Raw genomic sequence first — 26,856 nt, 5'->3', positions numbered from 1 at the left:
GGAGACTGATGATGGTGGATGAGCAGTTTCCATTGCAGAGAAAAATATTAAAGGGACAAGTGGATGTGCGTAATGAAGAATCAAACGCTTAATCCAGGAGAGAAAACAACAACAACAGCGTTTATTTGAAGCTTGTTTTATCCATTCTAATTACCACATGACAGACGGGTTTGTGTGTGTGCTGACAAGGTCAAACATCAGGATGCACGAAAGGGTTAAAGTGGCCAAAATGTCAAGTTAACATCAAGTTTTTACCTTCAGCTTTTATGCTACTGGACATGTAAAAGGGCTAAAATGAGCATCCATCCATTATGCATAAACAGACATCTCTTGCCAACAATCATGCACCATCTGTACAAAAATAGAATATTTAAATCCTCAGAACCCACGAGAATTAATTGCTTCTCTACCCTGCAATGTTTTCAGGGGTCCTACAGTGGATATGAAAATGCAAAGGGAGCACCGGGGAGCCAAAGCAAGAAAGATGGGATGGAAAACACAATCCCCACAATTCATTTTCTCAGGTTTGAGTACATTCCTGAAGCTGTGGGGAGGGATGCGAGCCTTCTCTAAATTGCCTTTGATCTTGTTGTAGTGGGAGCTGTGCTTCTGTAGAGGGCAGGCTTCAGAAAGCATTGGTTCACTGTTGCATCACCACCAGTTACAGCCATCATTGATTATATCATCCACTTCTTTTTGATGTGTTTCTGGGTCTGTGTTTGTCTTAAGTGTGTGTCATAGGCTGTACTGTATGTGTGTGTCGTGTGTCTCTTGTTGTGTGTATTCGGCGGGGTTTTAAAGTGATTGATGCTCCCGTGAAGGGCAGCTCTTCAGCTACTGATCAGAACACAAGTGGGCAGTGGTCACAGCCTGTGAAATGAATAGATGTGTGGCAGGAGAATAAATGAGTTTCTGATTCATTTCCTCTGTCGGATGAGAGCAGAGTGACTGCTGAGAGCTTGTTCACTATAGAGCGAGAGAGAAAGAGAGAGAGAGAGAGAGAGAGGAGGGTGAGGTGAGGCGGGCTGGATGCTGAAGGTCTCTCCGGCTGCACGTGCCCTTTTCCAGGTCCTTTTAGATTTGAACCTCCACATCCCTGCAACACAGCAGAGCACAAAATGTGAGAGGAGGCTCCAGAAAAAAAAAAAAATCACATTCACAAGACTCCGTGGTGCCAAAAACCGTTTCCGTGCTCACTCTTCTTCTCCTCTCTGTGTCTTCTTCATGAGCACAGAGCAGGGGATGTGGCAAAAAAATACATGTAATGGGAATAGATGTGATGCAGCTGTTCTCACGCTCTCCATCTTGTCTCTCTCATTATTCTGCAGAACATTATAAACAAAACAAGCATAAAAATTCTCTGACAGGAACATGAGAAGCATGATGAGCAGATTTGCACTCCCTGGTGTTACATAACACATCTCTCTCTCCTCCAACTCCCTCTTTCTTATTCCATCTTCCTGCACTGGATCTCTCTCTTTCTTGGACATGGAGCTTTGTGTTCTATAAGTGGCTCACTTATAAGCGGGGAAGAGAATCGCTGCTTTTTCATGTGCTTAATGTACAAAGAAAGCTCTCGTTTGTTTTGCCTGTGAGACCTGCTCCCTGTGGAGAAACAGAGTTGTCATTAAAACATTTTTTTACCAGCCCTCAGGTAAACCCTTACATAAAAGGGGAGAGATTGATGCACGATTTTCTTCTCAAGTTAACTGAACAGCTGGCCCCTTTTCTATTGTAAACCTATGATGATGCTAAAAAGCCACAGTGCTGGCATCAACGCACAAACAACGCCACCTAACAACTCCCTGGGCTGTTTCAGCATTAGAAAGTACTGATGTCTTTTCTGTCTAGATAAAAGTCCTTGGAAACAAGAACGTGTGTAGTTATTGTTCCACAGAAGCTTTCATAATTAGAGCAGAGTGAGACAGGTCTGTTCTTCTTTCAGATACAGATACATTATTAATTTATTGCATTTTTTTGAAAAGGGACAGCGTACATTAAGTAACATTAAGTAACATTCAGAGAGATGTAAATGTAACCAATTTAGCCAAAGGGCTCATTTTCATCAGCTTTGCCAGATGTTCTTTGGCATCTTATAATTGAAAATGACACATTAACGTACGTGCAATAGTAAAATACAAATACAGATACTATACGATACAATTGGAGTAACGAGAAGAGATAATATGCAACATAGGACACGATACAGTTACAGTTGGGTAGCTTGTTTTTAAATTCTATTTAAATAAATGATAAGATGTTGACTCTCAGACTGATTAAATCCTATTGATGTGAGGCTGATTGTGCAGGCCCCCTAGCTGCACCTCTAGTGGTCCTGTAAATAAAGCCAGCAGAGGAGGGTGAGCTAAGCAATCAAAAATACTATAAACTATCCAGACATTTTTTGTATCTAATGAAGTTTTTCCAAATAAATGGATTAAACCTCTTTACAATATGACAATGTTGAAAACTGTTTTTTTGTCTAACGTGAGACTTGAGTACTTGTGTATATAATGACTCCAGTGGTTTTTAGGGCTGTGCGTATTTGACCAACTTAACAGACAAAAGGTGATGAAGATCCATCATCTGATTTCTTTTTGCCTTCAACCTCATTTTGAAAGAAGTCTTGATTTCCTCCAAGTATGTCTCTACTTTTTTCACTTTTTTTGCATGAATGGCTTTTTGAATCTGCTGCCTAGTCACACAAGACTCAAAAGGTTTAAGGTCAAACCCCAAAGGGAAAGCCTACTTGTAAGATGTGATAACACTAGAAGTGTGTTTGTTTATGTTAGTGGCTCGTGGTAGACCTAAAATTTGCCATGTAGTGTAAAAAAAAAAAAGAAGAAAATAAATACATTTGAAGATTTGCAAAGATAGAAATGTTTGTTTTTTGCATATTGCTTTATAACTATTGTATTTTTGTCCCTTCAAGTGACCTTTGTTTTTCTCTTTAGCCCTCCAATGTACAGAGGAAACAATGTGAAGAGATCATTATTCTGTCATAACTGCACACGCTTGATAAGGTTTTAGAGATTGCTTTATATAAGTGGGGTAGTACAAGTAGAAATGTCAGCACTTAATTGTAGTTATCAACGTTAGCCACAGTTGATGAACATTTAAAGGACAATGCCCGTGTTGTTCTATATTATAACAAAGATTGCTAACTTAAAGTTTACATGGCACAAAGTGCTGCATGACCAGTTCTTTTTTAGGCCAGCCCAGCACTGCCCGTCATTAAAAGACAAAAACATTTGGAAATTTGATTCGTAATGATTATTTTGATTTCAAAGCATAAACACAATCCGCAGAAGTAGAATAGCTGAAATTGGGCATGAGCCAGCTACACAGTGGTTACATGACTTCAGCGTCACCTTATTGTACTTATTTGAGCCCTGCAGTCTCATTTTGATACTTGGCTACCTGCTGCCTTTTTTTTTTTTTTTTTAGATGTCTAATGTCTAATGTCAAAAACAATATTTCTTACTGATAAGACAAAAGAAACAATAAAGATAACCAATGAGCATGTCTTTCAGATTCATTTCTGCTGCTCTATATACATTTTCAACTATGATTTTGTCCTATTAAAAATTAAAGTAATGTCCATTAATAGCTGGAAACTGTAGTTTTAATGAATGTTATTCATTATTATTCATTTGTGTGTCTTCATGGTCCCTGGATAGTGGTTGCAGGATTTTTCATTGTCAGTTTTGTGGATTTGTTGAAAAATCTCATCAGACTCTTGTAACATTACTAGAAGTGAAATAGAAATGATTGTAAAAAGAGAGTTGTGATGACCGTACCTGGCCCTCTCCATGGTGTCCCTGGCCAGGTAGATGTACCAGTAGAACCCATTGAACAGGGCGAATGCCAGGGGGAAGAGGATGCGGGAGTACTGGTCGATGGGGCTGGTGCCGGCCAGCTGTGGGATTTGAGGAACAGCTGAGCCTTGCTGGAGGAAGATGGGCAGTTGAGGAGCATCTCCTGGCTCACTGCGAGCCATTGAATGGTTTCTCTTCTTCAGGCCTTCTTGAGGGCTGCTCTCCAACTAGTGGGGGGATTGGGGGTGTTTGGAGAAAAAGAGGGAAAAGGTGAGATGGGGTTGGTGTGGACTTTCTGCTCAATGAGATAGAAATGGTAGGTTGCGTAAAAAAGGGGAATTTCTTGTTAGAATGTATGTTTGGTGATAAGAACATGCTGTAAACATGTATTTAAGCCTGGAAGTGAGGTTTTATTCCCATGGGAGCTTTCTCTCAATGGCATGCCAACATCCCTACAGAATGCAGCAGGTAGTTTGCTAGATGCCCATAGGATGATGAGGAGATTATGCAGAGAGGAGCGCTGGAGTTGTTCTCTGTTCTCACACTGAGGCTATTTTTAAAGCATCTAACCATGAGCCCTACACGTGAGACAGATCCCAGGAGGACGCTGTGGTGGCTTACTGTATTAGCATAAAGCATATAGCTGGATGAGAGCGCTACAACAGCACATATTACTATTTAATGTGTGCTGTGCCCTGAATGCAAAGAATGAGAAAGGCGAGGGGACTGCTTGAAAATGCATTGAAACAGACCTCCCATCTGTGGCATGATTTCTTTCTCTCTCCATCTGAGTTATGGAGCTGCAGACATCCTGTACATTATCAACATCCCTGCATCACACTCACCGTGCAACAGAAAGGAGACTTTGTGCCTCTATTCACATCAGTATCTAAATGTATTCAGGGTGCTGCGTGATGGTGATTGGATCCGTTTTCCAAGTCTAAGCATGAATTTAGAAAAGACTTCTTTTGCCTCTTGAAACAGAGTTGGCGGTAGATAAAAGCCTTTTTACCTAGAGACGATTGTACGTTTTTTTTATTTGAATAAACTTCTTATGAGTGTACTACAAACACATTTGTGGAAAAAAAAGCTGAATTGTAAAGAAAAGAGAGCAGTTTCTGACATTTCTTCTTCCTTTAAAAAAACACTTTATAGATATGATTTGCTTTGTTGCCAAGTATATGACATAATTATCAATGCAGCTATATATAGGTGGCAGCTGGCCAGATCATCTCAGCATCAAATCATAAAGAAAGGTAAAACTATTGGCTTAAACTACTGGAGTTAAGTCAACAGAAGCTAGTGGTAGCTTTATATGCATCTTACACACATCTCTATTGGCAAGAATGTTATTGAGCACATTTCACACGATGATTAACTTCTATAAACTTTAAAATGCATTTAGCAACATTTATTTTTCATGTCGTTGTTTTCCTCAGATATCACAGCCTAAACATAGAGCAGCTCGTAAATTATTACTGTAACAGTTCTACTCTAAAGCCCTTTTAAAACCTCTTAACTTATGATGCCACATGCCATATTCCAGAGCATGAAATATAGCATATGTTTGTTTTGCATATGTCGCCAACACGCCAGTCAAATGTGATCTAACTTGGGATGCTGTTTTCAGAATTTTGCTTAAATTGGTTAAATTGGTTTTAAAAATGAATATTAAAAAAGACATTCTGATGAAAAGTGCTTCAAAACACAAGTACACCATCTTCATTTTAAAAAGTTTCCCTTTCTGTGTAGTTATGCTAAATATGAGCTAAAATAGTGAAAGAAAAATAGCTTTTATTTTGTATATTCTTTTGTAAAGGCGCGCTGATATCTGCTACACTTCATTAAATGATGATGATAGTGAACACTCATTCTCCCTTGATTATCATCATGAATTCAGCGGCTCACCGAAACAGTTTCACCGTCATCAGGGGTGCTGGCCAACACCTCTGGCTTGTCCTGTCTTGTTTTCTTCCTCTTTAGATTGTGGGCCTGCAGGGTTGCAAAGTAGTTCACTGCTGCAAACTCAATGAGAGCCGACGCCACAAAGGCAAAACACACAGCAATGAACCAGTCCATGGCCGTGGCGTAAGCTACTTTGGGAAGTGACTCACGAGCGCTGATGCTTAAGGTGGTCATGGTCAGCACTGTGGTGATGCCTGGAGGAAGAAGGGAAACCATGAAAGACACATTGAGGTGTAAAATAATATCAAATATGATTATTAAGCAAAAGCATTGGTGGTAAGATGGGAATACCAGCGACTGTTCGTGCAGGAACAGACTCTTTGTTGATCCAAAAAGAGACTTGAGACAGCACTACCACCATTATAAGAGGGATGTACGTCTGTATGAGGTAGTAACCCAGCTTCCTCTGGAGGTGGAAGTAGACCACCTGCACAGAGTAGTGACCTGCAAGATAAATAGCATGTGTGAAGAGAGCAACCCCGAGGGGGGACACGGCAGGGTGCCACTAAACAGATGCCCTTGTCTGCCCTTGAAACAGAATTGCTGCTGAGAGAGACAGAAATATATTTTTTGTTGTTGTGAGGACCGGAATAGCCCACTAACCGAGAGACATCATGTGACGGAGAGAAGAGGAGGAAGGAGGAGAGGAAGGACAAAAAGGAGGAGGGAAGGAGGAGCGAGGACAGCAGACATTTGGAGACGGGATGAAGTGAAGAGGAAGGAGCGAGTGTGGAGGGGGCAGGAGGAGAGCATGCAGTGTCACAATGCGTAACACTGCCCTGCTCTGTCTAAACACAGGCACGCAAGCATGCACGCACGCTCGCGCACACACACACACACACACACACACACACACACACACACACACACACACACACACACACACACACACACACACGCACACACACGTTAGCAGAGGTTCTCTCTCTCTCTCTCTCTCTCTGTTTTCTTAATGGATATCATCTCTAAGTTTCGGAGTCTGCCTCATTCTTTTCCTCTCCATTCCAGGAATCTGGAGCAGGAGAGCACTTCTGCTTCTTGTGGTAAAAAAAAATACAGCACCCACACAGACACAGAAATACACACACTTGCACATCGCAGGAACACCTCCATCTGTCCTCCTTTCTGTCACCGTTTGGTTCTGTCACTGATACTTCTTTTTAAATATCACAGTATTTATTAACATAAGGCCTGACCACGTAAGCATCTTACAGAAGATGGCAAGGAAGTCTTTCCTTTTATATGAATCCATTGTGGGGGAGTAAGTGACACTTGAACAGAGTTTGGGACTCATTTCAGCTCATGATTATGATATAAAGATTAAACGTCTACAAATACTTGTATCTTATAATTTAGATGCAGTTACCTGTGTTAGATTTGAATATCTCGCTGGACAAAGTGTTTCGCACCAGATCGTATTGCAGAAGACTTATGGACTCTGCGGGACAATCAACGGATGCTATTGGCCCCTTCCTCCAAGTAAACATGATTTCATTGCTTGTGTAGGCATCTAAATGGAAAGATTTTTTGGAAAAACTTTTATAAATCCCAAAGGTTAGACACATTTATGAACAAGGACAAAAATAGTTAGTTATACTTACAGCTTCCAAATCTTAGAGGACAGGTGTGGCCATCCATGGGGAAGTCCATCAGTCTCATTGGACACTCTGCACTGATTGTGAGTCTGAACGCATGCAGAAACCAACCTGAGTCATCTTTGCATATGAACTTAATACTTTAAAAAAAGTACAATAAAGGTTGGATATAAGACTACCTCATGGTGTAGAGGACTGTCCCATTCTGCATGATGCGGAAGAGTTTGTTTGGTGTGGTCGTGTTGTGAGAAATGGCCTTCTTGGAATTGCGGAAGAAAGTGTCTGGGGTCCAGATCTTATCCAGCATCCTGTTGTTCAGACGGAGGATCTCAGTTGGGCCCTCAAATTTTAGCCGCTCATCCACCCACATCTGACGGAAGAACATGTCCATGGTGAACTCCTGAAGCATGGACAAAACATAAATGTAAAACATGCATTTGATATTTCTGTGATTTATAAAACCCTAAAGAGTTTATTTAACCTTTAATATTTTTCACCCCAAACATGCAATCTCCATCATTTATCAGCATGCATGACACTAAAGAGCCGTTACAACTTGCAGTTGAAGGTGAGGAGAGATGACGAGGCAATGATGGATGCCACTCATCTCAGATAATCATTAATCAATCCATTCAGCCGTTTGCTCTGCCTGACTTGTTGTCATATTGATTTAGACACCATCAATAATGGAGTTATAAGGCTGGTCAAACAGATTAAAGCTCATTAGATGGTCTCAAGGCAGACTGCCTGAAGCGCTGGTGTCTCACACAGCCAGCATATATACATCTCTTTGCAGCAGAATCTTCTTACCATCTCAACGTCTGAAACAGGTCCGAAGCTGGTGACAAAGATGTCTGTTTTCACCTCTGTAACTCCACCTGCAATGTACACCATGCAACAAGATTGTATCTCAGTAAAATATGCTTAAATGTTTTATTAGTGTTTAGAAACAAAGCTTAAGGACTTGACTTACCTCCTGATCCTGGCCGCAGCCTGTTGTCATACCCATCCAAAAGTCTGTCTAAAATGCGAGTGATGTTGTCTGAGGAAATCCTGTCATTTCCATTAGCATTACAAAGACTGCGGAAAAAATATTACATTAAATATCTAGGTTCACTGTACTCCAATTTACATTCAAGTTGAAAAAGAGGACTTACCTTATCCAGCACATAAAAGTAACTAAAGTTAATTGCAGAATAGTCATCCTTGGCAGTGATTTTTCACCTAGTTTGAAGTCAACTTACTGAGACACTCATATCTAAAAAAAAATCGGTTTGTGAGGGGAGTAAAAGAATAAAGGAACAGGTCCTTGTTGGTGTCATTTAAGTGACTGGTAGGTGTGCATAAGGAAACAGAAGGCACTAAGGAGCCAAAAGTAATCTAATTAAAAGATTAGTAAATCCTCTCCGTTTTTAGACAAACCATGGATTCTATTGGTCCCCCTCGAACACCAAGTGTGATCATTTAAACAAAAATAAAGAGTCTTCAGATCAATTTTTACACTACAGCCATTAAAACAACAAACTCAAAAATCTTCTGTCATGTAGGCCTATGCCTTTTCACGTTGTTATAAATTGATTGGACAGCAGGTGGCGCTGCAGCCGCGATGTCGTTCAAAACCGGAACTGAAGTATTGACTGATAAGAAGAAGAAGACATTTCGAGAGTGGGAGGGCATAACAACATGGCGCTAGAAAACACAACAACTAATCGCTCAAACAACTGAGCGACATATTACCCAAATAACAGGGTTGTAAAGTAGTTGACAACTCTCGAGCAGTAAAGCTAGACAGCGTAGGAAACATAGCATCTAGGATAAGTCACGTGGCTCAGGGTAGCCAACTTGTGAGCCCGTGCAGAGCCGCAGCATGTCTGTGCACTTTGAGGAGAAGAGCGGGGTCGTCCCCTGTAAGACTCCGTGGGGGTCCTGGTACCAGACTATGGAGGAGGTTTTCATCGAAGTCAACGTGCCCCACGGGACCTCTGCTAAAGAGGTCAAGTGTCGTTTGGGATCCAGAGACATCGAGCTGCATGTCAGAGGCAATGAAATATTCAAGGTACGTTTCCCAAGTGAATGTTTCAACTTCTCCCTTCTTGCTGTCAACATTATGCAAAATAAGACTTGATTTGATTTGATTTGATTTGATTTGATTTGATTTTCTTCATATTGAAGCAGAGCTAGTGGTGGTATACTAAGGTATTTGAATAAGGTAAAAGTAGTTACACAGTAGTAAACAAAAATTGGATTAAGCAGAAGTCACATAGTGCAAACTTTTAAATGTTTACAGTTTGTACAAACACATGTGTAGTATCATATTTATGAGTTACTGCATCTGGTAAGAGGTGAAGTGAGTCACATTATGTCCTGATCATGACAGGATGTAGTAGGGCTGGGCGATATGGAGCAAAACTCATATCTCGATATTGTTTAGCTGAATGGCGATACTCGATATATATATATCGATATGTATTTTATTAACAGTGAAAACACATGGAAAAATAAACTTACCTGTTTGTGAATTTAAAAAGTAATATTATAAAATAAAAATGTTCCTTAAATTCAATAAAAGAGAGAGAGAGGAGGAGCAGGGTTAAGAGGGACAGACAGTCAGTCATCACCGGTGAGATGAGAAAAAGGTGACCTGGCACCTCTGTGACGTTACTTTAACGCAACATAAACTATATCGACATTAACGATATTGTCTTACCCGATATCTTGTTTGAAAATATATCGATATATCTTAAAAACTCGATGTATTTCCCAGCCCTAGGATGTAGGTTATCGTTTGAGAGGAAAAATGTGCTGTAAGAAATTCTCTGTGGTGTAATAGTGGTACATCTTTATTATCACTTAGACTGAAGTTATTTACTCGGGAACATTTGAAGCTTCTGTGTAAACGCACAAATAACCTCCCAATGTCTTTGTTTTTAACATTCTGTCAGGGCAGGTTGTTTGACACAACCATGTCTGACGAGGCCACATGGACACTAGGTAGGCTGCAAACCTTTAACTTACATGTGCTTAACTCAAATGTGGAAAAAAAAAACCAGCAACAGCAACCATATCCCACCTTATTTACCTTTTTTACCTTTTTTTTTTTTGTGCTCAGAGGACAAGTGTCTAATCCGGATCATATTGATGAAGACAAACAGAGAGGCAGGAAACTGCTGGTCGTCCCTGCTGGAGGGAGAGTACTGTGCAAATGCCTGGGTCCAGGACCAGATGCAGAGAAAGCTCACTCTGGAAAGGTTCCAGCGGGAGGTCAGTTTGATGAAGTACCATCTGTAGGGTCATGGTGTATGTTGCCAAGCCGTTATTACAGGTCATCAGGTGCGTACCTGATACCTACTGTGCATTTATTAGCTAGGAAGGTGCTGTAACCCAGTGTTAACTGCAGGTGGTCTCACACTGGCAAAAAGCACTTGGCTAAAACAAAATCAGTGAAATTGGTCGGCTCTTAAGGAGCAGAGATATTAAACCATGTCATGAGTTGGAAATCAAATTTGGCCTGGATTCTACATTTCTACAGTACTTACAGCTGTGATCTGTCCTGAAAAAAAATTATACCCAGATCTAGAAAATCGTTAGCCGTTTCTAGCGATATAAATAGTTTCCCGTGTTGTTAAAGTGCCCCAAACTCAAAGTTTATCTTATTATCGCTATGGTTGTCAGGTGATGTAAACATGTGTCGTTTATAGGAGATGTTAAATTTAAAGCCTGTGCTGCAGTTCTGAACTGTTTTCAACGGTGGCCGTTACTTTCCTGAGCGTTTTTTGCCCTCCGCGCTGGTGACGTCACTGAAAGCTATGAATTGTAGGACGGTAATGCTGGATGAGGAAACTGTTTGTTATATAAATATATAAATTATTTAACCTATTGTTTGCTATCAACACTGCCTCTACCAAACTACAATCGCCCTCAGTGCAGAGCAGTGGGATGCAATACTGAAACATTCAGCATCCTTCTCCAAATGATAGATAATCAACTAAATGAAGACACTGCACTACACAGGGCCCATGGCTGTGGTGGGACTTGCACACTTATGCACTTACACTGGTCTAAATATACAGTCAAGAGCTACACAATATGTAATAATACTACAGTCTAATAATAATACTCAGAAAATGTGCAAAGTGCACTGCTATACATACCTGGTTTATGGACTTATTATACTGTGTGCAGCATCGATTGTCAGTGACTATGATAGTGGACAACATGCCTCATTGACTGACATAAGAGAAAAGTTGATTGGAAAAAATTATGTTGACAAGGCATATTAGACGATAATAATATTCTGTACAAGTGTTGGAACTGTCACCCCCGCCAAGTCCCTGTGGCGCATAGTGAAAAATGGTGAAAAGGGCCTTTCTTGTCTTTACAGTTTGCCTTGCAGATTGTTGCTGTCTCTGTCTTTCTTGTCACATTATAAGAAAACATTAAATAAAAAATATCAAGTATGCAATTTTAAGAGTTGATGAGATCTTGATGGTTGTCTACAGCCCATACTAGAAATGTTAGCCAAATAATCTAACCAGTAAAATCAAAGTTCTTAATTAACTCAGAACCCGACAGTTTTTTTGTTTTACGTGGTACTGCCAGTTGTTTACGCAATTAACAATTCCTACATTCATTTCTTTAACCGGCTTGTTTGCAGAAGGGAAGTCACAAATTATTTCTCAGACGCCATCAAATTAAAGTGCATTGTAAGATGACTATGTATGATTACCTTGTTATGTAGCAACCTAGCTCCTGCTAATGTGTTCATTTCACTCCTTCTCTGCTAGAATCCTGGATTTGACTTCAGCGGTGCAGAGATCTCTGGGAATTTTGCAGGTGGTGGTCCGGACTTCTCCAGCTTACAGAAGTGACAGATTCCATGTTGAGTGCTGGAGATACGTGCTCTGCCTAAGGACAGCTTCATGACATGCAGAGAAGTGAATTAATCAGATTTGCTGCTGTCAGTAGTTGAGAATATATTTGCCTTCCGAACTGAAAGTTGGGCGGTATTCATGATTTTACTGTCTGAGAGACACTGTCACAGGAGCCTTCACGTCTTTTTAGTTCATTGGAATTATTCACCTGTCAAGAAGCCTGTGAAATGTTTTCCTTCAATAATGAGAAGACCGCAAAGCAATAGCTTTTCAATAAAGTTTTATTGAAAGGTACAAGTACATGGGTTAACCAGATGGTGTATTCAATTTGCTATTTTCAATTTGAGAACACATTTTATTTTGCCTCTTTAAAAAAAACTTAAACTAGACAGGGAAATTGGCAAAGAAAATTCAAAACAAAATTCCAACCTATGTTTCCACTGCAATGACCATTTTTTTCTAGAGTTCTCTGCATAATTGACAACTGAAATCAATTAATACACGAGGTGCTTCACTCTGTGTACACAAATCAAGAATCTGTGAAAACAACTCATCTTTAACTGTGGAGGACTAAACAGCCTTCAACAGTTTTGTTAACCATACATGATGGCTCACTAGCCTCACTAGCCTCACTTCAACGGAGAAACCGGAGTTCCCTCGCCATAAAAAAAATAAAAAAATCACCTTGGGTAGGAGTGTGCAATTAGGACAGTTTTAGCAACCTAGGGTAGGAGTTAAGGATTTTGGGCCCGATTTCTTGGTTCCATTTTTGCTGTTCACAAAATCCTTCTCCCTCCTCTTCCACATGGTGGACTGAGGACCTAGGTGGTTCCATACTTATTAGCTTAAAACTAGCAACCCGTTCCAGGAAATACCAACTACCTGGGTACGGATTTAAACAAGAACATACTGTACACTTGTGCAAGCAACTCAACCAGGAAAGTCAAACTATGCAAGATGGTAGTAGGCTAACCTTTCTGACAGAGAATTACTTTTTATCGTTGGGGGCAGAAATTTGGTTTGCTTGATCAATGTATAACACAAACTTGGGGAAAAACCTGAACATAAATATTTCCTTAAAGAGGTCCACCATCTGTGATGAAGATCTGTAAGGAAAATAAGTCAAGGCGTACGTGGGTGACCAAACTGTGAGAAAGTCACCAAAACTTATATCCAATCAGAGAATGAATACAGTTTAGGGACTGCTGTAATTTGTATCCTCACATTAGGCCACCCAGTCGTAGCCCTGGATTTAACAAGCTGACTCGGGTATGGTTGGAAGATGAGTAATCTTGTAGTAGCTGTGCTTCAGCTGGCGTGCAGTTCTTCCTGAAATAGTCCAGCGGAGCCTCTGGGTGTTGGGCCTGGAGCACTTGGTGGTGGCATATTCAGCCAGGCATTTTCCAACCAGCTCTCGCACACAAACCAGGTCCCCATCTCTTATCTGCACAGTGGAAAAATAAATAGTTAACCAGACATCAGAACAGAGTGCATGTTCCATATTTTAATGGAAACCAATTCCCACATATCATTGAGGCCAAACTACATAAATTAAACATTTCCTTCTTAGTTTTTCAATTAATTAGAATATTAAACATTGCAAACCTAGTGTATACTTACATTTAGAAGCTTCTGCACACTTTTAATGGCTTCTTGTATGTTGTTAGTGTGCTCAGGGTCATATTGTTCCTCAGCCTCAAAACAAAGGAGAGCCATGGCAAGCAGAGATGGCTGCAGAGAAACAGCATTTTAATTTTTAAATCACAAAGTGCAAACAGTAAACGAATTCCAAGAATCCTGGCAAAAACTATCTTTAAAAATAACGTTGCTTAACACTGAGGAAACTTAAAAGTATTACAATGTAACATTAAATTATTTCACATGGGTAGAATACTTTAACATTATGAGGTCTTGAAAAACTCAACTCGAAATAGGCCATCTTTTGGAACTTTGACTGAACCGGTTTTATGCCTACCTTTATTTTGGAGAAGACAAATGAGCAGTGACAGGCTTTCAGTTGAGCTTCTAGTCTCTCAAGGCTCAGGATCGTCTTGCTGTAGAAGAAAAAATGCTTTTAGTGTCATTATACAAGTTAAGTTGTGGTGTGAGGCAGAGCTCACTAGATCAGAAATCAATCCGCCCAAATCATTTCAGTGACAAAAATATTAAAACATGCCACATGTCTAACATTCTACATGACTTAAAATAAGATTGTTCTTGCTGGCTTTTAATAAAATGTTTTTGGCTAGTGTACTCTTCAAAACCAAATAAGAGAAGACACATTTTAGGAGGGTAAATATAATCTCGTTGAGTCATGGTTCTGCCCTGCAGGTTGATTTGGGCGTCTGTCCTTACCTCTCAGCATCGAGCTGCTCCTGGATGTGGCTGTGAAAGAGGCGGAGAAAGCGGAGGGCTGTGGGAGCCTTCACTTTCCAGTAGAGCTTCTCCATGATTATCTTCTCCATCCTCATCATATCCGACACTGTAAAGCGATTCTGACTGATGCGGATCAGGTCGTTGGCCATAGGCACATTCTTCTCCTCTTCTGAGGACTTCACTGCAATGTAGAAGCAGCACAGGCCCACACAGGACAGGTGTTTTGGTTGAATCTGCAGAAAAGGGGAGAAAATAAAGCTTACAAATCACTCGACCATTTATAAGCGGCCAACATGATTTTCATACATTCACACATTTACATACCTTCATTACAGAGAGGAATCGATCTAGCAAGCTGATGGCTAGTGAGAAGGTGTCCGAGCTGAAACCAAAGAACCTGGTCAGAGACAGCAGGTCCTTCACCTCCAGCTCCCTCAATCTGGTAGTCATTCTGAGGCCATTGTCCTGGGAGCCCTCAATGAGCCTTAAGCCACTGAGTTTCGGTTGGTATCTGCCCTCCAGATCAGTCATGGCCTTCAGCTGAACAGCAAATGGCTGTGCTCCGGTTACTGTGTCAATCATCTGTGCAGAAAGGATTACAAGTTTTTACATTATAACTGCATGACCATAAACATGTATGTAATACTGTGTAACCACAGGCTTTGTTAGAACTTAATTAAACCTAAAAGATTTGTTTATTAGTCGTCCTTATATACAATGAATGGTATAGATGCTCAAATACGACAGTGTGCTGACCAATATAGCCCATTGAATTAAACTCAGGATAAAAGAAGGGAGTTAAATAATCGCTATGGATTGTGGGTTATGAAGTGCACAGGAGAATCTGAGATATGGGAGTGCTTCCAAATGTGTAGACTATCAAGTAACAAGCTCTCCCCTACCAGCTGTCATTGAACTAGACGAGAAGGGGTACATAACAGGGACTTTTACTCATTATCAATTAAATGCAAACATATTGTTTCATAATTAGGTCATTTTATATTCCTTGTGATTCAAAATAAGTAGGTTACAGAGACATTTAATGACAAACATTGGGTCATAAGAGGGCAGGGCCAGTGCAGGACCGGCGACATGTTGGGACATGTCCGAGCCTTCACCACCGGGGAGCTAACACTGAGCCTGATGGTGACAATAAAAACACTAAAACAGTGGCTACGGCTATGAGACAAGACATTGTGGGCTGTGAATAATGAAAGAAGAAAGCCTCATTCATGTAAATATATATATATATATATATTTTTTTTTTTCATAGTGGTATGACGAGGTAAGACGTAACCACTAGCTACGACCGCTAAAGCTTAGCACAATGCTACATCAGTTTTCAATGTTTAACGCGTTAATTGAGTTTCTTTTAAGACACCGACGACAAAAAACAACATTCGTTAAGGTTAAAAAACAAAACAAAATACAAGTTCCACATAATGTTAAGTTATATGAGATAGGAGAAGGTTTGGAAAACTTACCTTGGATCAAGTTACGTTGTCTCAAATGTTGTGAAAGTTAGCGATGGAAAAAGTCCCCACACGCTTTGAATACGCGTTAGTAAAAAGTTTTAAAGCACAAAAAAGTGTACGTATGAACTTTCACTTAAGAAAGTTTTAAGCAGAGTTTAATTTTTGCCTATGCACACCCCCCTACCCTTGGCGAAAGGCGATGGGGAAAAGGGAAGTTTGGTTATCAGGGCAGGCATAAAACCAAGCCCATGCCCAAACATGGTGAGCTTCGATTGGTCTTCGTTCGATGACGTTTAAAGCTCCACATTCCTATTGGATAATTTACTAGTCGTTCACAATTGTGTTCCGCCTTCTACAGGCGAGAGAGCCAATCAGATTTGGAAAGGCGGGTCACTCTTTATACAGTCTACACTCCCTCCTATGGTCCCGTCTCCTATTTAATTCTGATGGCAAAAAAAAAAATGTCATACTTGTAAATTTGTATCACTTTATTTTTAACCATTCAACAGAGTCTTTGGTACATTATCAATAGAGACAGTTGTGTTTTTGTGCTACTAAGCTACAGCAGTAGAGACCAAGAAATAGTCCACAAGAGTAACAACAGAGAAAACAGACTTTATAAGTGTATTTTCTAGATAACTGAGATGATCACTAAGGATTTCCTGACATTTTAATTAGCTTTTTGTTCCATAGGCCAGACAATGCCGGACTATATTGTCTATTCTCCTTTTTAATGGACGCCTACAGGCAGTTTTCTGGAACAGTCTGGAAGGACCCGAACCTGCTGACATTGCAGCTTTTAACCTGTACTCTCTCCGATTCTTTTCTGAGTAAACGTTCAATTATAGACTTAACAAATAACTTTTTCAATAAAGCAAGTCTTTATTACACGAGAATTTACAAATCTCCAAGCAGGCCCACACAGACCTGTAATATAGATCTACTGACATTAAGAGATATAACCCTGAATGTCTATACATCCAGGCTTCTCATGTAGCAACAGTATATATACGGTATATATATATATATGTAGTTTTCACTGTTAAAAACTTTGAAACACTTCTTAATATATCTATTATAAACAACATGAGGGCTGATATGTTAACGTGATAGGGAACCTTTCACACTGATCAAAGATAATAATTGAATTATGGTTGAATTAAAGTGCTGTTAAATAATATATTGTTACATTTGTACAACATTAACTAGCAATATCATGTAACTTTAGAAGATACATCTCACAGTGTAACTTGTCATCAACCAGAAGCTACAAGCACAACATGGCAGATGAAAGAAGGAAGCACATCTAGAACAAAACTGCGATTTTGGCAATGACATTTTAAATACTTGTAGGAATGAGGTTAGGAGCCATGCGGAGACCATGCTACAGAGCACAGCTGGAAAGCTTACAGGAGAGTTTAGTAGACATGGAAGACTGCAGGCTGACTCACTCCCAGGGATGGTAAGTGCAATCTTACAAAAATTGTTATTTCACATTGTAAAAATAATAAGCTTGATAGTTAGTCTGTGATCCTTTAATGTGGTGGAAAGTCTTCTAATTCAAATTCCTTCCTGAAGTTAAGGAGCACGCGGATGGTAGACTAAAGAAGCTATGAAAAGGAAAGAAATATCATGTTATTTATCAGCACAAGCAACTTATTGATCAGTGTCTTGACAATCTTAGCAAGATAAAAAATACTTAAAATTAAAGAATGATTATTCAGTTTAGTAAGCATTTTGTTATATGTCCTCTTTGTGGCTTCTGACTGAAGCTAAAAAAAAAAGCTTGAATTACATGATTTATGCATTTTATAGGAACAGAGTTGACACAGTCATTTAAAATCAGGGAACCACGTTTTTTAGTAAGTCATGAAGGATGCGATATGAAATGCTGTAAATCAAACAAATGACTGATGTGATGCTCAGAGAAGGGGTGGTGGTGGTGATGGGGGTGGGGGTTAAGCTGACCAACAGATGAACTGGTGCCAAGTTCAGTTTTCCATTTTTAGCATTTATTTAAATATAAATAGAGGCAAATATTTTACTCCCATCCAGAATTTTGTTGAATAAATCCCAAAATTGTCTCCATACCCTTGCATGGAATGATGTTATTACATTTGATATCCTTTCGTTAACAATCAACAATAAAAAAAAAACATTAATAGATTTGTCATTCTGTCAAAAAAAAACCTGTAGGACACCATTTAATTTGTGCAATAATCCACAATTACACACAAACAATTACTGCATGTTTAACCAATTATAAAACTCTAAATCATCCATTCATTAGTCATTCACTGAGAGTCTCCTGTTGTAGGGCTTAATGTTTCTCACTAGAAGTTTACATTTAAACCAGGAGACCAACACACCTCCGTAACAAGAACAGATAACAAAGAAGCTACATGTTAAGAACAGTTTGTGGATTGTGTGTTTAGAACAGTCAGCATTAGGGACCAATTAAAAACACTAAGCAAAGCTACCTTTTTAATCCATCATGAAAACACTGGCTTATAGCCATCACATTATTTAGGCTCACAAACGTTAGGTCACTGTGACACTAAGTCCACACCTACAGTGCCAGGAAGTAATGTTCCTTTTCCCATTCTGATGACATTCCTGGTTTTCCTGGATATCCGATAAATCAACTGAAAAGGGAGAAGACAAAATAGACAACAACAAAATATGGAAAACTCATAGAAAGTAAAATAAAATGGTAGGGTGGCAGACGGAAGGATAGGATGTTTTGAGATACAGTGAAATTCAAATGATAAATGAATGAAATTCTGATGCATCAGTATTGGATGTTGGTCAAGAAATATATGCTAAAGCCCCATCCCAAAAACACATCCTCTAATCATACACAGAATTAGTGATGACAACACAAGTGTATCTTACTTCCTTTCTTTGCCATACTTGGGGGTAGCGTGCTAGATTGTTAGGCAGGCAGACGAGCCATCAAACCTTTATTTGGTCTGAGGGAACTGATTGGATGGAATTATTACAGGCAGGAAATGGCCACGTATATCAGATTCAAATTTTTTTGTCAAGAGTATTTGATTTCCAGAATGCTTTCCAGACTTTTGGAATTGTGCATTTTCAAAGCACATGATGGGCTTCTAACAGTGTATGTATTTTTGAGCATTGATAATGAATCCTGACCTATGATGTTTCCACCTGCAGATATTCGTATTTTTCTATGTGGGATGTCAGAGTATCATCTGCGTCTCACATGGTGTGAGCATCGAGAGAGCAGTCGAATGTAAACAGAAGTGCCCCTGCCTGAGATGCAGTCTGGCAGGTTATCCTGCAGAGAAATAACCATCAGGCGTTCTCATGCAGGCTGTGACCCTTCCTTATATGTCTGGGCAGCCTTTGTCAGTCTGAATCTGTCCCTGTATCGGTTTCTGAGCCAACATGGCTTCTGGGAAAATAACACTCTCTCATTAATCACATTGTACGCCTCCTCCTCTGTCCAACTCCTTATAAAAACTGTGTCAGAGAATATAACCTTGGTTTGTGAATATAATGTATGTGATCTCAAACCATTTATACTTGGGCAGATCGACAAACCTAAGTGTTGAGTAACACTGATGCTTACCCTGAAAACCATGGTGAACGTACGAGACCACTTGAAGTGAAATATCATTCACACATGCAGAAAAGTAAACTTACTTCTTCTTGTCCTTGTCCTTCTTGAATGGTTGTGAGCAGCCTTGGAGGGCCTGTCCCATCAGTGTCTCCGCTGCAACCTTTCTTCTATTGAAGGCATTCATCTCCTCCTCCAGTTCTCGTCTTTTCTCCTCCAGATTTTTCTTTTCTTCCTGGTGCATTCGCTTCAGCTGCTCAAACCTCTCGTGTAGCTAAAAGGTGACGATGGTGGAGATCAGGGCACAGTGTGAGGCAAACCAAATGAGGTATTTTTTTTAAATGAAATATATTATGATGCCAATCCTAACCTCTTTCTCTTTTTCTTTCAGCTCTGCTTCTGTCTCCTTCACTTTGTTGACAAACATCTGTCTCATTTCTTCCTCTTTGCGCTGCAGATCTACAAGGAACTCCTTCCTCTTGGCTTCGTACGTCTCCTGAAGACTGAAGATCATCATAGAAGGTCAATGTAATGTGCTGAGTGACATAGATAGTACTCTGGAGCTGGTTGCTTCAGCTGTTGGGTTCATACTTAGCTAAATTGTAACATAAATGTCACTTTGGTGGGGATCAATGAATTAACTCAAACAAAAAAAACAATGGGTTCTACTAACTAGAGCTGCACAAAAATATAAACTTTCAAAACAAACACATTACAAAGGTCTGGTTTTATCGCAATCAATAAGAAAATGTGTCCATGCTAAAAAAAACAATGCTTTCTCACTCAGCATGTGTACATTGTAAATGCTCTCACACCATTTTCATGCAGTCAGTACGAACTCAAGGTAGCTATGCACTACCCTCAGAGCATTTACTGAAAATGAAATGGTAAAAAAAGGCTTGATTTACTTTGGATTCAAGAGAAACGTTGCAAACAGCTATAGCTAAAGCTAATACGGATTATTTAGTATGAGCGTTGCACATCACGTTTCCTTTTGTCCTTTAGTGTGGGACTAAGAAAAAAATTGATTTTAATATATAAATTGTGATATTAAGATTCAAATGTTAAAATGCCACATTTAAGCCGAAAGAAACTTCCTGTAATCATATCGCAATATAGATATTGCAATGTCACTTTTCCTCTATTCTTCAGCCCTACTATTTATCTAGAACTTCATATTCACAAAATAATTCCATCTACAACAATTTGTCTGTCATGACTGTAGCTGCCAATCTAGCTTTCATTTTCTAACACGTCTAAATCAAAGAGCTAAACAGGTTTTATAGTTGCTATTCACCTGACATTTAATAAAAATGCTCTTTGAAAAAATCAATCAACTGGGAATATTTAAATGACATATCAATATCAAATATATATATATATCATTAGGTTTCCAGAGAAACATTCTCCACTCACTCTAAAACATACAAACAACATTATTTCTGAAATCTATACATTTCTTCAAATGTTAGCTAAAACAACAACTAGATTTTAGCTCTAAATGATCACACACATTATCTCCTTCACATTGTGATGGGTTTATTCTAAAGTATTTAGATGCTACAGTGACTTATTTCTCCGTCACAGTTGATTGCTTTGAAATGGGCAGCATTGCAATTTTAACATTATTAAAAAGTCTAAACCAGACTTTATTTAAGTTTTCTTGATGCAAAATGATTTAGAGGAGATGGCTTATCTCTACAGGAATTTCTGAAAGCACTAAAAAGGTTCAGATGAGTCTAAAATATACCCAAAGACATCAATTAATTATACTTTAGGTTAAATAATTCAACTGCAGTCTAAAAATAGACTCACAAAGCATTACCCTTTAGTGTCCAATCTTTTGGTAGAAAAGGAGAAAGTTTTACTTTTACTTCTCAAACTAGAAAACAATAAAATAAGAGTTTATCTTTTTTTAAAAACTATCATTGTCTCATTAGCGTTTCCCTTCCATCCCCACAAAACATTGATTTTATTCCTCATGCTTATATAATAACAATATATTTTTCCTGTGTATATTTGTTCAAAAGTGTGAGTGTGTCTTTGTTGACATTTGAAAAATTGGAAGGAACTCAGATCTTAAAGTCAACAAAGCACAGCGAGTCTGACGGAACATTTGGTAGGTTTTGTATAACAGATGCTCAAAGTCAGCTCATCTTGCCTGGAGATATGAATCCCATCTGAGCTGTCTACAGTTTAGAATTATTTATTAGCATCTTACCAAATCATATAAAAAAAAAAAAGCGGTTAAGTCACTTGTCAGCATGGCTTTGAATAATAAGAGAGCTGAGGCTTTTTTGGGCAGTTCCACTGGTTCAAGTTGCCTAGGTGCATTACATCATGGCTAACCCTAATCTCACCTGAACGACGTGCTGTCCGGGTCTGTGTCCTTGAAGCCCATCTCTTCCAGCTTGCAGCGGCGGTAGAGCTCATAATGTCGAGCATGTGTCTGCTCTCGGAGATCCTCCATGTTCACACGCAGCAGCATCTCCCTCAGCTTCACAAAATCGCAATGACTTTCATTTTCGACTGAAAAAAAAACCAAAAAACAATCATGGTTATTTAACCTTTTTACGCTTAGTGGGAATTGTAAATAACAGCTGTTATACAAGGGCTCATAAACACAGAAAGTCTGGATATTATGTCTGAAATAAAAAACTATTAATAGATCAGCAGCAGGCATGTGACTAACCAGCCCTACTTTTTATGATGCTTGTCGAACCAAATCAGTGCACTCACCCTGTACTGAACCCCAGGGGTACAGCCTCGCTTTCACCATTTTGTTGCCAACTTTGACGTCTTCTACACTTCCAACCACAGCAAAGGGTAGATGTGTCTGTAACATAAAGGGAACATAAAGCACTGCTGATGTTGTAATGACTATAAAATGACATTTATGAATAAAACTAGTATTTTATTATTATGGATTTTATTCCGATGAAAACAACCTGCATTTCAGTTAACATGTGCTATTTATTATTTCAGCTACATGTCCAACCTTACCTGTAGCATTATAATCGCACCATTTCACATCATGAATATTACTACTATACTACCTCACAAAAAATGATCACCTTAATTAGTAGTGGTGAAAACCCTAATATTTCAAAAGACATCTGTGTTTCTGACTCACATTCATGGAGGAGTTGATCTCTGCGACAGCTTCATCCTCTGTGGGGAACTGATATATTTGCACTCCATTACTGACCAGCTCGCTCATTATCTTGATCTTTAATTTGTCCAGTTCACTCTTGGATACTGTGTCTGCCTTTGCAATAACAGGGATGATGTTCACCTGCATTCAAAAATAATATGAGTGAAGGACTGAGGATCAAGAAACAATAAAAGCTGAAATTCACATTGCCGCATTCTTTGGTCACCTTGCTGTCCAATTTCTTCATCGTGACGAGGTCCAGGGACTTCAGGGAATGTCCATTGGGTGAGATGAAATACAGGCAGATGTGGATTCTTGTGTCATGGCAGTTAAACAGGGAGCGTTTAATTTTCAGCTCCTCTTCCAGATACTTTTCAAACTGGGCATCAATATACTCAAGAATGGGTTTAAAGCTGTGCAGAAAAAATAGGGAGTTGAAATATGAGATGAGCGTTACATGTATGAACATTTAACGCATCATTACTGTCATTCATGTTTGAGAGACACGTTAGTATCCCGGTTACAAACTCTGAAACTCAAAACATTCAAATGTTGTACTCCCTGCTGTTGGAGCTCTCAGATGTCTATTGAGATTGAATTAGTTCTACCAGTCAATCCCACATTCCCTTCTCCCCTCCCAAAGCCCACGCCAGAAACAGTGTGTTAATTGGCTGAACTTCCAGAGCAAAGAGGGGGACAAGATTAGTAGCTGGTGCTGATCTGACCAAGAGACAATTCTATTACTAACTTGTACTTTTTTTTTTGTATAAAAACAGTAATGAAGATTTCTGCTTCACTTACTATTTATTTTGATAACAGATTTTATTTTTCTGACATCTCATCCCTTTTTTCAGTCTTCATAGCACTCAAGGGGTTACACAAGAATCTCTACCTTTCCTCTTTGTTGAGCTGGTCTCCGAACCCCACAGTGTGAACAACGGTCAGCTTCAGGTTCACATTGCTCTCCTGCAGATTGTACGTTTGCGGGCGTAGCTGTACCTCTTTCTCATAGTGGCTGATTTCCTCGTTTTCAAATATTGTATTGAAAAGTGTGTTCATTAATGTGGACTTGCCAATTCCAGTTTCACCTTAAAAAGATAGAGAGAGGAAATAACTTGCGGTGAACAGATACAGGGAAAGACTAATTCCATGATAGAGCGTGTTACTTTGATGGCTCGAATTTTGGATGACAAACTTTTCCTCCCTTCATATACATACCTACGCAGAGGATGTTGAAGCAGAATCCCTGAGCAACTGACTTGCTGACCAACTGATCAGGGAGACTGTCGAAGCCCACATGGCCTCTGAGCTCCAGGTTTCGCTTTTCTTCATTCTGAGGTATTTGGAAAACAGTCAGGATCATTCAACTCATGTTCGGAGAGTGAGACTTTATTCAAGCTAACGTGTTATTTGATTAACTAACATTTGTCAATCGAACACTTTATCAACATTTTCCTGATTAGTGTAACCCTGCAAACACATGCAGGCTGCTGTACTTTACATTTCAAACTTTCCCCTGACTGTGTTTGCTGGGAAATGGTTCATTACTTCTATAGCAGGGAGATGCTGAGATTCTGGCATCGTGCAAGTGGCTCAACATGAGGACCAGGATGTGTTCAACAAAACAATCATCCGTTTCTGTCCCTCTCTTTCTCACACACACACACACACACACACACACACACACACACACACACACACACACACACACACACACACAAAGAGCTCTTTCTTTAGATGTTATTTCACAGGATGGAGGAAATCCAAGCTGCTAGCTGCCCTGGTACCCATAACTCCTCTTTATACACACACACTCATCCTCAACTTAACGGGGTCTCTTCCGTCGTTTGCAATGCAACCTGTAAACAGCACGTGCCTACCTATAGCAGACACAAACTGAACGCTATGGTACAACAGATTGACACGAATTACACGTTTTGGCTGGTCCATTAACATTTTCGCTGAGCAATCTAGAGCCAGATCCCCCATGAAGAGGCTGCTACTTATTTTCATCCTCTTAACTTGGGTCTACTGCAGACCTGCTGTCCAGTGATTCATGCAAACGCACGGTCCTTTCTCTCCCGTGTGCACCTGTCAAAGGTGTAGACAGTGTAAACAGTCAAGTGTACACCGTGCTGTTTCATGCAGCACAGTCGGATGACGAAGTGCGCTTTTTCTGCGTGCCTGCCCGGGAACGACATGTCATTTCATTACCGAATAGACCGCAGCTTAACCACGATCCTGCTGCGTTCCCGACCCACAGCTCATCACCATCTTCTTTCTCTAACGCACCTGAAAGCTAGTATTTAGCGAGTCTAATTTCTACGTCTACCCTTACGAAAACAAATCATTATCGCAGGTTCCGCAGACAACACATCACCATACTTACTGCGAAAACATCAACCTCATTGGCCGCCATCGTCACAAGTGTCTGTGTTCAGGAATACTATGTTCGGCCAGCTCCTCACATCTAACCATAGCATCCAACAGAGTCGCGCTGCTATCCAATAAGGCCACTTGGAGGCAACACCCCCTCGTGGCTGGAGGGCGACATTACAAGAGCTCAGTATTAACCTCTCCTTCTGCATTTCAGAGAATATATTCTATATAATCCATATATTAAGTTATTACGGAAAAGGATTAAGCCACTGAAAAAACATTTTTTGGTTCTGACTAAGAATCAGAATCTCAGAATACTGATTTTAATTTCAGAATTCTGACTTTAATCTCGGAATACTGACTTTAATTTCAGAATACTGACTTTAATCTCAGAATACTGACTTTAATCTCAGAATACTGACTTTAATTTCAGAATTCTGACTTTAATCTCGGAATACTGACTTTAATTTCGGACTACTGACTTTAATCTCAGAATACTGACTTTAATCTCGGAATACTGACTTTAATCTCGGAATACTGACTTTAATCTCAGAATGCTGACTTTAATCTCGGAATACTGACTTTAATCTCAGAATACTGACTTTAATCTCGGAATACTGACTTTAATCTCGGAATTCTGACTTTAATCTCGGAATACTGACTTTAATCTCGGAATTCTGACTTTAATCTCAGAATACTGACTTTAATCTCGGAATTCTGACTTTAATCTCGGAATACTGACTTTAATCTCAGAATACTGACTTTAATTTCGGAATACTGACTTTAATCTCGGAATACTGACTTTAATCTCAGAATGCTGACTTTAATCTCGGAATACTGACTTTAATCTCAGAATACTGACTTTAATCTCGGAATACTGACTTTAATCTCGGAATACTGACTTTAATCTCAGAATGCTGACTTTAATCTCGGAATACTGACTTTAATCTCAGAATACTGACTTTAATCTCGGAATACTGACTTTAATCTCGGAATTCTGACTTTAATCTCGGAATACTGACTTTAATCTCGGAATTCTGACTTTAATCTCAGAATACTGACTTTAATCTCGGAATTCTGACTTTAATCTCGGAATACTGACTTTAATCTCAGAATACTGACTTTAATTTCGGAATACTGACTTTAATCTCGGAATTCTGACTTTAATCTCAGAATACTGACTTTAATAGAATTCTGACTTTAATCTCAGAATTCTGACTTTAATCTCGGAATACTGACTTTAATCTCAGAATACTGACTTTAATTTCGGAATACTGACTTTAATCTCAGAATACTGACTTTAATCTCGGAATTCTGACTTTAATCTCAGAATACTGACTTTAATAGAATTCTGACTTTAATCTCAGAATACTGACTTTAATAGAATTCTGACTTTAATCTCAGAATTCTGACTTTAATCTCAGAATACTGACTTTAATAGAATTCTGACTTTAATCTCAGAATTCTGACTTTAATCTCAGAATTCTGACTTTAATCTCAGAATTCTAACTTTAATCTCAGAATACTGACTTTAATCTCAGAATTCTATCTTTAATCTCAGAATACTGACTTTAATCTCAGAATTCTGACTTTAATCTCAGAATACTGACTTTAATCTCAGAATTCTGACTTTAATC

At 39.3% G+C, this 26,856-nt stretch overlaps 5 protein-coding genes across 8 annotated transcripts in view; 2 read left to right on the top strand and 3 right to left on the bottom strand.

The window, feature by feature from the left end:
* LOC132981790 (cytochrome b-c1 complex subunit 8) overlaps positions 1-26,856 on the top strand; it is a 372,615-nt gene that overhangs the window by 332,626 nt on the left and 13,133 nt on the right. The gene's annotated exons all lie outside the window — the stretch shown is intronic.
* Positions 93-8,709, bottom strand: gabra6a (gamma-aminobutyric acid type A receptor subunit alpha6a). 2 transcript variants are annotated; one of them, XM_061047831.1, is made up of 10 exons: positions 8,536-8,709; positions 8,352-8,458; positions 8,189-8,256; positions 7,558-7,778; positions 7,385-7,467; positions 7,150-7,293; positions 6,075-6,227; positions 5,727-5,977; positions 3,801-4,045; positions 93-1,096 (listed from the first exon to the last, which is right to left on the bottom strand). In XM_061047831.1, exons 1-10 carry the CDS (start codon positions 8,580-8,582, stop codon positions 1,075-1,077), a joined length of 1,341 nt encoding a protein of 446 aa, XP_060903814.1. In that variant the 5' UTR covers positions 8,583-8,709; the 3' UTR covers positions 93-1,074. The 2 variants fall into 2 exon arrangements, with proteins under 2 accessions (XP_060903814.1, XP_060903815.1); XM_061047832.1 differs by having other exon boundaries at positions 7,558-7,748.
* Positions 9,028-12,549, top strand: nudcd2 (NudC domain containing 2). The gene is made up of 4 exons (XM_061047828.1): positions 9,028-9,434; positions 10,321-10,369; positions 10,488-10,639; positions 12,163-12,549. Exons 1-4 carry the CDS (start codon positions 9,246-9,248, stop codon positions 12,244-12,246), a joined length of 474 nt encoding a protein of 157 aa, XP_060903811.1. The 5' UTR covers positions 9,028-9,245; the 3' UTR covers positions 12,247-12,549.
* Positions 12,513-16,325, bottom strand: ccng1 (cyclin G1). Its single transcript, XM_061047827.1, has 6 exons — positions 16,110-16,325; positions 14,950-15,207; positions 14,605-14,858; positions 14,225-14,303; positions 13,870-13,980; positions 12,513-13,693 (listed from the first exon to the last, which is right to left on the bottom strand). The coding sequence occupies exons 2-6, from the start codon at positions 15,205-15,207 to the stop codon at positions 13,502-13,504; spliced, it is 894 nt and encodes a 297-aa protein (XP_060903810.1). The 5' UTR covers positions 16,110-16,325; the 3' UTR covers positions 12,513-13,501.
* On the bottom strand, positions 16,963-25,332 carry LOC132981768 (septin-8-A-like). Of its 3 annotated transcripts, XR_009674648.1 has the most exons (11): positions 25,230-25,332; positions 24,059-24,173; positions 23,733-23,928; positions 23,067-23,253; positions 22,820-22,981; positions 22,426-22,522; positions 22,047-22,215; positions 20,057-20,189; positions 19,773-19,960; positions 18,674-18,745; positions 16,963-17,710 (listed from the first exon to the last, which is right to left on the bottom strand). XR_009674648.1 is itself a non-coding variant. In XM_061047825.1 (10 exons), the coding sequence occupies exons 1-10, from the start codon at positions 25,257-25,259 to the stop codon at positions 18,742-18,744; spliced, it is 1,281 nt and encodes a 426-aa protein (XP_060903808.1). In that variant the 5' UTR covers positions 25,260-25,332; the 3' UTR covers positions 16,963-18,741. The 3 variants fall into 3 exon arrangements, 2 of the variants coding, with proteins under 2 accessions (XP_060903808.1, XP_060903807.1); XM_061047825.1 differs by having other exon boundaries at positions 16,963-18,745; XM_061047824.1 differs by lacking the exon at positions 18,674-18,745.

Source organism: Labrus mixtus, chromosome 10 (assembly GCF_963584025.1).
Source record: "Labrus mixtus chromosome 10, fLabMix1.1, whole genome shotgun sequence".
NCBI classification, from domain to species: Eukaryota; Metazoa; Chordata; class Actinopteri; order Labriformes; family Labridae; genus Labrus; species Labrus mixtus.
This window is presented reverse-complemented; position numbering and strand designations above follow the sequence as displayed.

Coding starts and splice junctions, on each gene's coding strand:
- gabra6a (XM_061047831.1), bottom strand. CDS start 8,582: ATGACTATTCTGCAATTAACTTTAGTTACTTTTATGTGCTGGATAAG. Junction 7,779..8,188: donor CTGTTTCAGACGTTGAGATG/GTAAGAAGATTC, acceptor TCCATGCTTCAG/GAGTTCACCATGGACATGTT. Junction 7,468..7,557: donor ACAGTCCTCTACACCATGAG/GTAGTCTTATAT, acceptor GCATGCGTTCAG/ACTCACAATCAGTGCAGAGT.
- nudcd2 (XM_061047828.1), top strand. CDS start 9,246: ATGTCTGTGCACTTTGAGGAGAAGAGCGGGGTCGTCCCCTGTAAGACT. Junction 9,435..10,320: donor GAGGCAATGAAATATTCAAG/GTACGTTTCCCA, acceptor ACATTCTGTCAG/GGCAGGTTGTTTGACACAAC. Junction 10,370..10,487: donor CGAGGCCACATGGACACTAG/GTAGGCTGCAAA, acceptor TTTTGTGCTCAG/AGGACAAGTGTCTAATCCGG.
- ccng1 (XM_061047827.1), bottom strand. CDS start 15,207: ATGATTGACACAGTAACCGGAGCACAGCCATTTGCTGTTCAGCTGAAG. Junction 14,304..14,604: donor GAGCAGCTCGATGCTGAGAG/GTAAGGACAGAC, acceptor TTTCTTCTACAG/CAAGACGATCCTGAGCCTTG. Junction 13,981..14,224: donor TTGTCTTCTCCAAAATAAAG/GTAGGCATAAAA, acceptor GTTTCTCTGCAG/CCATCTCTGCTTGCCATGGC.
- LOC132981768 (XM_061047824.1), bottom strand. CDS start 25,259: ATGGCGGCCAATGAGGTTGATGTTTTCGCA. Junction 23,929..24,058: donor CTTCAACATCCTCTGCGTAG/GTATGTATATGA, acceptor TATCTTTTTAAG/GTGAAACTGGAATTGGCAAG. Junction 17,711..19,772: donor AAGGACAAGGACAAGAAGAA/GTAAGTTTACTT, acceptor TCCTTTTCATAG/CTTCTTTAGTCTACCATCCG.